We start from the raw sequence: 12614 nt of genomic DNA, 5'->3' as shown, positions 1-12614 counted from the left end.
TTCTGGTGATCCATGTTTCTCTGCGGAACACCCAAAAAAAGCAAAATAAAAATAAAAATAAACGTTGTAATAAGTTTCAATTGGATTCCCAGATTGTGATTTCACCCATAACTCAAATAATAATAGCCAAAAAGTTATGCAGCAATTTAAGCCAAATCAATTAGAGCAAATGAGAAATTTTACTCAAGAGAAGTTCATTCGCAATTCAAAGTCAGGCACATGTAGATTGTGACATATTCAAAAGTCAAACCATGACAATGTATTGAAATTTCACGTAGATATTCAAAATCTAAGTACATAAAAAAGTCACGAGGGGCAAGATAAAATGGTATGAAAAAGACTATCAAATTCTTAAATAAACCACATGATCTACCCAACAATTTTCCTATCTACGAAACCTTTCTCACATACAAAGAATTAAGCTCCCCTCCATTAACTGAAAAGGATTTTAATGTATATACAAAAATAAAAATTAAATTGATTAAATTTTACCATTAGATCAAACTTTAAAACTTTTATCGTAATTTTGACCTATTTTCTGCTATCCAAAATTTTGTTCAAATTTAATAACAAAAATGTTCATAGATAAGTTTGATTTTTAATTGCGTTGATCTACTTCTGAAAATAAAACTATTCGCATAAACATATTACTTTCTGAAAATTTATTTGTATAGATATAAATACATAGAAGATTCCAATATCACTGCTCAAAAAGTGAACGACCCTAGGACCTTCAATGGTCGTACTCGTACAACGGTGCCCTAAATGATGTATTGACTCAATCATCCCCTCTGGTCCCGATTTATTGGATTTTCTATGGTAAAAGAGCTTGAAAAACCAGTATAAAAAGAGAACACCAGCACAGCCAAATGCATGCTCATATACCACATGGCTTTAATCAATCTTGATCTTTCATTTTTCTCAATTTTTTCCTTGCTCGTATTCCTTCTATCCCTTCTCAAATGGTTCTACGCTGCTTCTAAACCCCAGAAAAAGCTACCACCATCTCCACCAAAGCTCCCAATTATTGGCAATCTTCACCAGCTTGGCCAGTTTCCACATCGCTCCCTTCAATCACTGTCAAGAAAATATGGTCCACTCATGCTGCTTGAACTGGGAAGCAAGCCAATGCTGGTTGTCTCTTCCTCTAATGCAGCTTGCCAGATCTTGAAAACCCATGATTTATCCTTTGCAAGCAGGCCTAAATCGGGCATCCCAGATAAACTCTTTTACGGAAGCAAGGACATAGCTTTTGCGCCATATGGTGAGTATTGGAGACAACTAAAAAGCATTTCTATGCTTCATCTTTTGAGTAACAAAAGGATTCAGTCTTTTCAACATGTCAGAGAGGAAGAGACGTCACTCATGATCGAGAAGATCAGCCGAATGTGTTCTTCCTCAGCTGTAAACTTAAGTGACATGTTTTTAATTCTCACCAATGATATAATCTGTAGGGTTGCCTTGGGGAGGAAGTATAGTGAGGAAGAAAATGGGAGGAAAAGTATGGAGAATTTGAAGGTGTTTGGTGAGTTACTGGGTATTTTTGATGTAGGAAACTATATTCCTTCGCTTGCATGGGTTAATCGCTTCAATGGTTTGGATTCTAAAGTGAAGAAAACGGTTAAACAGATTGATGGATTTCTTGAGGGTGTGATAGAAGAGCACATGAATAAGAGGAAAGGAAAGGCCGAAAGCGACTCTACTACTGAGGCAAGATGCCAAGACTTTGTAGATATCTTGATTGAGATTAATGAGGAAAAGACTATGGGCTTTGCTCTTGAGCGAGATGCGATGAAAGCTATCATCCTGGTAAATTTCTCTCCCCATCTCTTTGTATTGGTAATAAATCTTTGGGATTGAGGCAAGTATGGTTGATTTTGGTGTGGTTGCATACGGTCGTTATATTCTTATTTTTTTAAATTTGATATATACTTATATCACTAAATTGACGTACGCAAGTGATATTAGTGTAAATCAAATTATGTACAACATATAAATCACAACCGAACTTGCATCAAATTCTAAATCTTTTACTTGTTTTAACCACTCAAACATATAAACATTTAAGTGTGTTGAGTTAAGCCTTATGAAGCCCGGATTGATAAAGACCAATTGATACCCCTAGTCATAAGACTCATAACCTTCAAGAGTTCTGAAGGTTGTGAATGGAGTAATAATTGGGCTTGTCAGTCGAGATTTGACAAAACTAACCTCAACCCATTTAAATATTCATATATACGTTAGAACTATAAAAGCTCACAAACCTTAGGCTCTTTATTGGACTATGAGCCAGCCCAAGCTAGCCTATATTTATTGATTTTTAAATCATTTCATTGAAAAAGTTTGATTACTACATAGTTTTGATTAAAGTTGGATTGGTAGATAATAGAAATAAAGGCTTATTGCCATTGTATAATCGAAACATATTCTAATGCAACACTTTCGTTGATTCCATTATTTAGGATGTCTTTGGTGCTGGATCTGATACAACACATTCAGTTATGGATTGGGGAATGTCAGAACTTCTAAAGAACCCCAAAGTCTTGCATAAATTGCAGGCTGAGGTAAGAGATGTGACTCAAGGAAAGCCAGAAATAACTCGAGCTGATATGGAGAAAATGCAGTACTTAAAAGCAGTGATTAAAGAAACTATGCGACTTCATACTCCAGTTCCATTACTGGGTCCTAAAGAATCGAATCAAGACGTCAAAGTAATGGGATATGATGTACCAAAGAGCACACAGGTACTTGTGAATGCTTGGGCAATTGCAAGAGATCCATTGTTGTGGGAGAACCCTGAGGAATTTCGACCTGAGAGATTTTTGGGTTCGAGCGTAGATTTCCATGGTTTGAACTTTGAGTTAATTCCGTTTGGTGCCGGACGAAGAGTTTGCCCGGGTATCAACTTCGCCATGTCAGTAACTGAACTTGCATTGGCAAAACTGGTCAACAAATTTAACTTTACATCACCTGATGGAATCAATCCAAACGAGTTGGACATGACCGAATTATTTGGTATCACAGTCCACAGAAAATTTCCTCTGCATGCCATTGCCACACCATATTCTTGCTAATGTCTTTGTTTATGATGTTTCAGCTTTACTTGTTTTGTTTCATGTCTACTGACTATAGTGATGATATGTATACTATGCCCTAAGGATACCGAATAAGGGGTTTGCAATCTATGCACGAATGTAACTATAGTATACACATCACACTGATAATGTTGGAATTCTTGGTTAGTCCCTCTTTTTGGTTGTATCTGGGCTTTTTTTTTTTTTTTTATAATGCCGGCCCAAATTTTATTAGAAACAAACCAAATACGAGGAGACATCAACCTGACCTCATATAGTACATGATAAAATGACCAATTAAGAACATTGACAAGCAATCCTGCATCTACGAAAAGACCGAAAAACTAACTTGTCCAATCTATACTCTCCCCTCGCCATCATCAATAGGTCAGCTACTCGTTCATACAAACAAATCTCGGTTTCTAAAATAGAACAACCTTCGTTCAACAACAAATCTGCCACCTTATTAGCCTTCCTATAACAATGCCGAAGTTGGAAACCACCTCTAGGCAACTCAAAAACCTGCTCCACCTCACTACAAATAGACCACGGCACTGATAGTAATCCTTCAGAATCCGTACTAATACCATTGAATCTGATTCAACAATAACCTGCATAAATCCTCTTTAAACACACAATTTCATCCCTAATAATGAAGCTTTAGCTTCCGCCTGTATACTAGTACCCTTACCGAAGAATGAGGAGAAGGCAAAATGTAAGCACCCCCATTGGATCCCGGAGTACCCTTCCTCCACCACACACACCTGGATTTCCTTTCGAGCATCCATCAATATTGAGTTTCAACACTCCCCCCTTCTACGGGGGTTGCCAAAAAAAATCCTGGCATTAAAATCATCCAATCGTCACTCAACTAGTTCCAAAAAAGGATGCCAAGACATAATATTGTGAAATTCCCTGAACTTAATCCAATACGCAGACCTCAAATCACTAAAGATAGCTCCACACACCGAATGAAAATCCACAAAAGCTCCTTGGTATAAAGCTATATTCCTTGCCTTCCATAAATTCCCGTAGACAAAAATAGGCAAAAGGCGAAAGATAAACTTTAATCTTCGGACTTGGCTGGTTTATACCACCAAAGCCAAGACCACATGCAAATGATCTCCAGCATAACGAATTCCAGAAGGCGATCCAAAAAACTTCCACACGGCCATCGCCAGCTCCCCTTCCAAGAACAAATGTTTTACCGTTTTAGCTTGAGAGTCCACACAGCAAAAACATTTGACAGCATATGAAACTGAAACTTACAGCACATCATCCAAAGCATCCTACATCTAAACAATCGCACCATAAAAAATGAAATTTTCAATGGCACTTGCATATGCCAACATTGTTAACATGAATGAAGAATCCCTAGCATCCGTCATAACATCTTTGAAAACAGATTTCCTTGCACCTCAGCTTTAAGAGACAGAGCTCCTGATGCTACCCAGTTGTCATACCAAAAGTTACAACTTCCACTGTGAAGTTGCTAGACTATAAATAATTCTGCAAACCCCTAATGTCCAACTCCTTCTCCATGTAGTCGAGCTTGTTGAAGAAATGGGCTTGACATGGATGAATTCCAAAACAATATTGCCCACAAGGAAGAACTACTCCTAAAATTCCACTACAACTTACAAGAGAACGCTCTATAAACCTGACAAGTAGATATTTTACGTGTTTTATTGGTTAGTTTTGGTGTGTTTTATTTAGTTTTATATCTAATTAACTAGGAATCTGGTGAAAATATGCATTTTGTGATTTAAGTGGTGAAATTGCATTTCTATGGATTTTAATGGTGAAAACTTCATGTTTTTGTAGGTTTAATGATTCAATCATCAAATGGTATGAATTGAGAAGATAATTGGATGATTGATGATGGTTTAAAGTGATAAAAAGAGAATATGAAGTGCAAAAGAGGAAATACAATCAAGAACAAAAGGAAGCAAGTTTCATAGCTTTGACACCTTGTGGTACTTTGACAATATCTTGAGCTACAAGCATTGGATTGAGGTGACTCTTAAATCATTTTGAAACTAAGAGATAGATCTCCATTTGGTATGAGATATTGAAGTCCAGTTCAGTTGTTTTCCTTGTCAAAATGTCGAAATACAGAAGTTCAACTCTGTTGTCGAAAGTTGAAATAGATCTCTGACCAGTCTTTGGTATTCTGATCATATCTCGGTCCATAGAGCTCCAATTGGATGATTCTTGAGGCATTGGAAAGATACCTCAAAGGGCTACAACTTTTGTGTTTTGCACAAGAATTAGTTTGACCTTCATCATCATGAAAATAGCAGTCGAAGTGGTGCCAAATTCATAGAAGTGAATACACGACTCATGAAAACGTGGCTGAAGTCGCGTATTCTTGACTGGTTTTTGCAACTTGCTCATCAACTTACCTTACTTTCACACAACTTTCTAACTTAATTCTAGCTAGCAATTCCGGGTGTATCTGACCAAGAAAATGGTGGAAAGTTGGAGAGACAACTCATAGGAGTTCAAGAGTAAAAAAATGGCAACTTTAACAACTCTTCTTGACCTTGAATTCCTCAATAAATAGAGGCCTTTGGAGAACATTTTCATAACTTTGGAAGGCTAGAGAAACTCACCAAAAATGTAGTCTTCACTAGAATTTCCTTAGTTCATTAGTTAGAGTAGTATAGTATAGGTAGTGTAGTTTATCCTCTTGTATTTATAGTTAGATTTGGATGAAGATTGAGGAGCAAAGATGAAGAGGTTGATCTCATGTGACAAGGGTGATATCTCTTCTACTACTTTCTCTTTTGTATTTGCTTTCATGTATAGTTATAATACAAGTTTGGATTTGTGTGTTTATCATGTTTAGTTAAAGTTTATGTCTAGAGTTATGGATGAACTTTCTATATCTTGTTTGTGATGTTTACTTGGTTATTTGATGATATTATTTCGAGCAAGTTATTTATCACTTTTGTTTTTATAATCATGATTAACTGGCCATTAATTATGATTATCTAAATGTGTTAAGTTTGCAATGAGAATTGAAATTTCACACTAGTTCAAAGAAGTGATAAACCTAGGGAGTATACTCACGAGAGTAGAGTGCACCTATGTGACTTTAGTGACTTGTTTCATGTAATTTCATAAAAGAAATGAACTTGTAGTTAATTCATAACCACGAGAGTAGATATGATTTAGCTACAAGTATAGTTGATTTACTACGAGAGTAGGTTTCATATACATTAGAAAATTACACTATAATTAGCCAAGATAATAGCATTCACTTAACCGATAATCTCATTTGCAAGAGTAGTAAGGAATTCCATACCTCTAGGAGCTTTCTAGTGTTATTTCCATTAGTTTTATATTTATGGTAGTCTAGATAATAAAGGAGTTCGAAAAACCATCGGTAATTGAAAATCTTCTCTGTGAGATCGATTCTTAATATCCTATACTCGCTCATGATTCGTATACTTGCGATAAATCGCGTGTGGGGTATTTAGAAATTATAAATGTAAAACTTGATTGTGTATGAGTTAATTGTATATGTATATCCTGCGCACGTCAAGTTTTTGGCGCCGTTGCCGGGGAAGATTTGGCAATATCGGTGCTAAGAACAACTTATTAGTTTAGACATTATTACTTGTTTTTCTTGTTTTTGTTGTATCTAGTGTATTAATTGTTATATTTAGTGTCTTGTTGAGTCTTTATTTGTATATTTTTATTTGTTTAGAGTCATCGATTCTTCTTGACTAAACTTATTTTTAAATTACTTTAAAAACATGTTTAGGGACTCAAGGAGAGTAGAAAATATGGGCGGACAATACATGGGAAATGGAAGATCGACAATCGATGGTTACTACGTGCAAAGCTCCATAAATAGAGGTGACCAAGAAATTACTAAAGGTATTTCATTTGAAGATGGTTTAAAGTGCTTATAGGCTAAATTTGATGTTATAATCTTAAAAATTCAAATGGACACCATTATGAATATGCTTGAGGAAAAGAGGAATGTTAACGCTTTTAATTCTAATCATGTGATTTGTGACTTGTGTGGAGGATTTCATGCTATTCATACATATAGACAAGTACAAAATGTGGATTATTATGGTGAATTTGGGCATTACAATCCTTATTTAGATCAATATGGTGCTAATTGGGATAATTCTTCTACTTACGGTTGGGATAGTCAATGTACTAATAGTGATTCTTCATGTTTTTATGATTATCCACCCGAATATGCCCAATATGAATCAAAACCATCTCGAAAATTGGCAATAGAAAGGTTAGTTGATGCACCTTCACTGTCGAAATTAGAAAGTGAACCATTAGCTAACGATTCTAAGCCATCTTGGGAGTTAGTTTTAGAAAAGCTAGCAAATGCAACCTTCGACCGTTTTGATAGAGTTGAGGAAAGGTTAGATGAATTAACTTCTCACTTTGGTAGAATACAAGAACAATTACATGTTTTGTGTGAAGTTATTTCCTCTCATGATATGCAAATTGACCCTAGCATGAATGGTGAGCATGTTGCATGTGAAAGTGGATTGCATTTTGATGAAAATGATAAATCTTAATTGTGTTTCAATAAGAAAATGTCCATTTCACATGATAGTACCTTTGACACTAATATTGAACCTCAAGAGATGAGCCTTAGCGACTCATTTTTCACCCCTCTTGAGGAATGTATTGATAGTATAGGTTTTAAAGGTATTATTGCCCAAGAAAGTCAAGCAGACGTTCCTTTGGTGAGTTCTTGAGTGATACACATTTAAGGTAATATCTATGAATCACTTGAGATAGGTAAGCCACTTCCATCTCTCTTATCATTAGAACATGTGGTTTTGGCTATTAAGCCACCTTTTAATGATCCACCACGACCAAAATTGATGAATTATTCATTAACCAAGCCTCCTTGAGAAATGAGGCAAAATAGTTGAGCCAATGATTATAAACAAAAGCGCTTGTTGGAAGGCAACCCAATGGTTTTGTTACTTATGTTTATTTTGTGTGATTTTATGTTTAAATTATGTGTTTTTGCGTTATTTTGTTGTTTTTCTTTTGTAGGTTTGGAAAATAGAGGCAAAAGTGACCAAATGAGGTGAAAAAGACGCAGTTTGATCAAGGAACTCAACCCTTCTATTTGAGTAAATGTTGTTTTTGATTCATTAGAAAGGGGTCAAATGCATGTTTTGATCATTTTACATGTGCATGCGATGATAATTTTGACAAAAGAATGATCTAAGATGCATTTTAAATTTTTGGGGTAAAGTGTATAAATTTTGAGAAATAGAAGTTTCTGCAAAAATTGCAGATGAAAACGTGACTGCAGGCAAAACGCAACTTCAATGGCGTTTTGCCTGCAGTCACGTTTTCAATTCCGCATTGTTATAGAAGAAAATGCGACTTTGAATATGCAACTAAAGTTGCGTATTGCATGAGGCCACTTATTCAATTCCGCACCAAATCAATAGAAAACACGACTTTGAATGTGCGACTGAAGGCGCGTATTCCAAGTCGCGTATCCATCCTTAGTACAAAACAAAAAAATGCAGGTTCATTTCCTTTTTGTTCTTCTTGCTTCACCTTCTATTTTCTCATACACTAACACACACTTCACCAATCTTCTTTTATACATCATTGCCTTGTATAAAATCATCCAACAAACATCAGTTGACCTTCATAAAGCCTTTTTAACCGATTGAAATTCGTATAAAACATCTTAAAACTCGGATTAAGGCTAGGGTTCATAGTTTCTTATGTTATCACTTGGAGGTCAATTGGGGTGATTTTCATCGGGTATTTGCATCATCTGCATCACCAAACATCACTCTACCAATTTGAGGTAAGGTTCTTGAACTTAACTTTGGTATTTTCAAATTCACCTTTGCATATCCTTTTAGTTTAATGACATATTTTGAAGGGTGCATTTGTGATGTTATTTGTTGATGCACATAAATTCTATTATGCTTATTTAACTTTTCTAGGCATGTTTAGATGATTGAATGTGGGAATGTGATGATCATGCAATGTTTCACTTTATGCACATTCTTATTTTATGATCAATGTGGTGATTGGTCTTAAAATGTTATTAAGCATATTTGGATGGCTCAATTTGCTAAAATATGGCTTGTTTATGATACTTACAAGTACACATTCCTTATATGGTGACATTTTAGCCAATTTGATTGCTTAATCTTCATATAGAGCATGATTGGATGATAAATTTTGAATATGTGAAGAATTTAGCAATTTTAGTGATAATTTAGGGGTAAAATGGAACATGTGCATAATGTATGTTTCTTAGATTGAGTTTTGCTCCTAATTTTGTTATTATATGGTGATGTTATAATTATCGAGAGAAGGAAACCTATTTATACTTCTTATTCTAGGTAAAAAAGGGAATAATTGTGCTAAATGCTTAAGAATTTTAGGAAATGTGGTGTGCTAATGTAAGAGACTTTGGCAAAGAGTTATTTGCAAAATATTCTTCATGCCTTTGTCGCTTTTTGCATTCTTGAACCTTACCTAGTTTATTTGCATTTTAGGCTATATTACTAATGGATTCAAATGGAACTCATGAAACTTTGAAGAAACACGGACAATGGGTTGAGAAGCTTCAATGTTATACACTTCAATCGCAACAATAGAGGAGTATTACTTTCTTTATCTTAGTTTTCCTTTGTACACATTGAAGACAATGTGCATGTTAAGTGTGAGGGGAAGAATTGAGATTATATATGTTGGTTGTGATTGAAATGGTTTGGATTTGATATTAGGAATATTTCGTGTGCTTTAACTTGTTCAATCTTGAGGTTGTTGGCAGGGAGTTTAGTCCATTTATAATGGGAAATTCCGCCAAAATTTTTCCAAAGCTTGTCCAAAATTACAATTTTGCCCCAAAAAGTTTCAAATTTTTTCAATTATATCCAAGCGGTAACAAGTTCCATACCATTAGTAACTCAAATTCCTTCTACTTTTGGAATAAATATGTGGTTTGAAACCTTCTTTTCTCATTTAATTTGGAAATGACTATTATGTGATTATAATTTGTATATTTATAGGAAAGTATATCTTGCAAAGTGGAGAAAATTATGCCTATATTTTACACATTTGATGAAATTTTCTTCTCTTTACTTGATTTTACATAGTTAAGTGATAAATTTGGTCAATAAGTGTAATACTCATCTCATGATTATACTTTTGAGGGAATGTTTATTATCTTTACTTTGAGAAAAAAAGTGGAAAAAAGAGAAAGAAAAAAAGAAAAAAAAGAGAAAAAAATGAAAAAGAAAAAAAAGAATAAGACTTGTTCTACTCAAATGCTTCTTGTATTTAGTAACTGGGAGCCTTCATCTACAAATGTCGACTTTTGCGTAAAACGGTACTTGAATTAAGAGTATCCAATGCAACTAGAGTATGTGAAGTGTTCAGTAACTGGCGATCTTCGTCTAAATATGTCGATCCTCGCGTAAAAAGGCACCTTCACAACTTAAGTATATATTTAGTTATATTATGTGAATAAATCCCTCTTTAAGTTTGAATAAGAAAATGATCATGGGATTAGGAAGTAATTTATTGACCATATGAGTTACTTGCTTGTGAAATTGGGTAAAGATGAGAAATGAAATTGAACTACTTAAATTTATGGTTGGCTCTCTTTTACTTGATATATGAGTACTTGAGAATTAATGAATGACTGTATAATGGTTGTTTACCTTGTTCTTGAGGAAATGAAATTGAATGGTGCACATATGTTATGTTCAAAATTTTGAATCATTGTTGGTATGTATTTCTAATTGCTTGAGGACAAGCAATGGTTCAAGTGTGGGGGTATTTGATAAATAGATATTTTACGTGTTTTTAGTGTGTTTTATTGGTTAGTTTTGGTGTGTTTTATTTAGTTTTATAGCTAATTAACTAGGAATCTAGTGAAAATATGCATTTTGTGATTTAAGTGGTGAAAATTGCATTTCTATGGATTTTAATGGTGTAAACTTCATGTTTTGGTAGGTTTAATGATTCAATCATCAAATGGTATGAATTGAGAAGATAATTGGATGATTGATGATGGTTTAAAGTGATAAAAAGAGAATATGAAGTGCAAAAGAGGAAATGCAATCAAGAACAAAAGGAAGCAAGTTTCACAGCTTTAACACCTTGTGGTATTTTGACAATATCTTGAGTTACAAGCATTGGATTGAGATGATTCTCAAACCATTTTGAAGCTACGAGATAGATCTATATTTGGTATGAAGACATCGAAGTCTAGTTCAGTTGTTTTCCTTGTCAAAAAGTCGAAATACAGAAGTTCAACTCTGTTGTCGAAAGCTGAGACAGAGCTCTGACCAGTCTTTGGTATTCTGATCATATCTCGGTCCACAGAGCTCCAAATTGGATGATTCTTGAGGCATTGGAAAGATAACTCAAAGGAAAATTTTGAATTTCTTCATTTTGTGAAGTTTGGTGCTTTCCATTGTGCTTATTGAGGTAATTGATGATTATTGGTGATAGATAACTCATGGGCTTGTGATTATTTGGTGAATTTAGCAATTTTTAGCTAATTTTGAGGATTAAGGTGACTAAATAATTATTAGCTAATTTCTTGAGCTAATTGGATTGGAGAAAATTATATGAGATAGATGGATTGCTCTAGAGTATTTACATGCTAAGTTAGGCTTAATTTGCTTATCTCTTGATTTTTGGTATGTTTATGTTAGAATTTTGGTGAAAGGTGAATTAATGACCTTTTAAAACCTAAAACTCATGGTTAAGGTGCTATTTAGCATTTAATTATGCTTATTTAGGTCATTAAGATGGGAGTTAGTTGTGTGTTTGCTTAATTGTTTCCTCTAATTATTTGGACATTATATGCTTAAATGTTTCATTTGGGGAAATTATAAGAGCACTTGTTATTGATAATCGATTTTGATACTTATGGTATTGATTGCTACTTATTATGTAAGTAAGTCAATGAGTTTGTCTCTTTAAAGATAAAGGTAAACGTGAACGAGTGTTCATTATCCTTATTTAACAATGTACCTATTAAATGAAGTTAATGTTTAATAATTTTATTTATGTACAATGGCTCGCACTAAGAAAGCCGGAGCAAAATCTCCACCTCCCAAGAGAAAAGGAGAAACCTCTACGTCTACTTCTAGACCACCGTGGATAAAAAGAAAAACCAGTAGACGACTTGTGCTTGAAGAGGAGCCATCATCCGAAGAGGAGACTCAACAACAAGTAGAGCAAGAAGAGGAACAAGAGGAACAAGAGGAGCAAATCCCATATGATAGGTCGCGCTTCACCTCCACCAAAAATGAGGCTTGGTATAATTCTAGGAAGGGAGCTAAGGTGTTAGTGGAGAAGGATGTCACTCCGGATGTTGAGGAGGTCTACCATCTCAAGGCCTACTTTGCTAAATTGGAATGGGAGAATTTTTTCAACCTCCCAAACATTTATTATGAAGAGCTTGTCCGTGAATTTTATGCAAATGTGGAGGGCAAGCAATCTTTTCACTTTGACACGAAAGTAATTACAAGTACGGTACAAGGAACC

The 12614-nt window shown here is 34.6% G+C and overlaps 1 protein-coding gene across 1 annotated transcript; it reads left to right on the top strand.

Annotated features, from left to right (window-relative positions):
- The first annotated feature begins 888 nt into the window (after nucleotides 1-888).
- On the top strand, nucleotides 889-3111 carry LOC113766253 (cytochrome P450 71A2-like). Its single transcript, XM_027310463.1, has 2 exons — nucleotides 889-1809; nucleotides 2463-3111. Exons 1-2 carry the CDS (start codon nucleotides 889-891, stop codon nucleotides 3072-3074), a joined length of 1533 nt encoding a protein of 510 aa, XP_027166264.1. The 3' UTR covers nucleotides 3075-3111.
- Nucleotides 3112-12614: the final 9503 nt, after the last annotated feature.

The sequence above is a fragment of the Coffea eugenioides genome, chromosome 3 (assembly GCF_003713205.1).
Source record: "Coffea eugenioides isolate CCC68of chromosome 3, Ceug_1.0, whole genome shotgun sequence".
Taxonomy (NCBI): Eukaryota; Viridiplantae; Streptophyta; class Magnoliopsida; order Gentianales; family Rubiaceae; genus Coffea; species Coffea eugenioides.
The sequence above is the reverse complement of the archived record's forward strand: the minus strand, read 5'-3'. Positions and strand labels throughout refer to the sequence as shown.

Bases quoted from the DNA above. Each gene is read 5' to 3' on its own strand.
- LOC113766253 (XM_027310463.1), top strand. From the start codon at position 889: ATGGCTTTAATCAATCTTGATCTTTCATTTTTCTCAATTTTTTCCTTG. The intron at 1,810-2,462 runs GTAAATTTCTCT...TCCATTATTTAG, and splicing joins CGATGAAAGCTATCATCCTG to GATGTCTTTGGTGCTGGATC.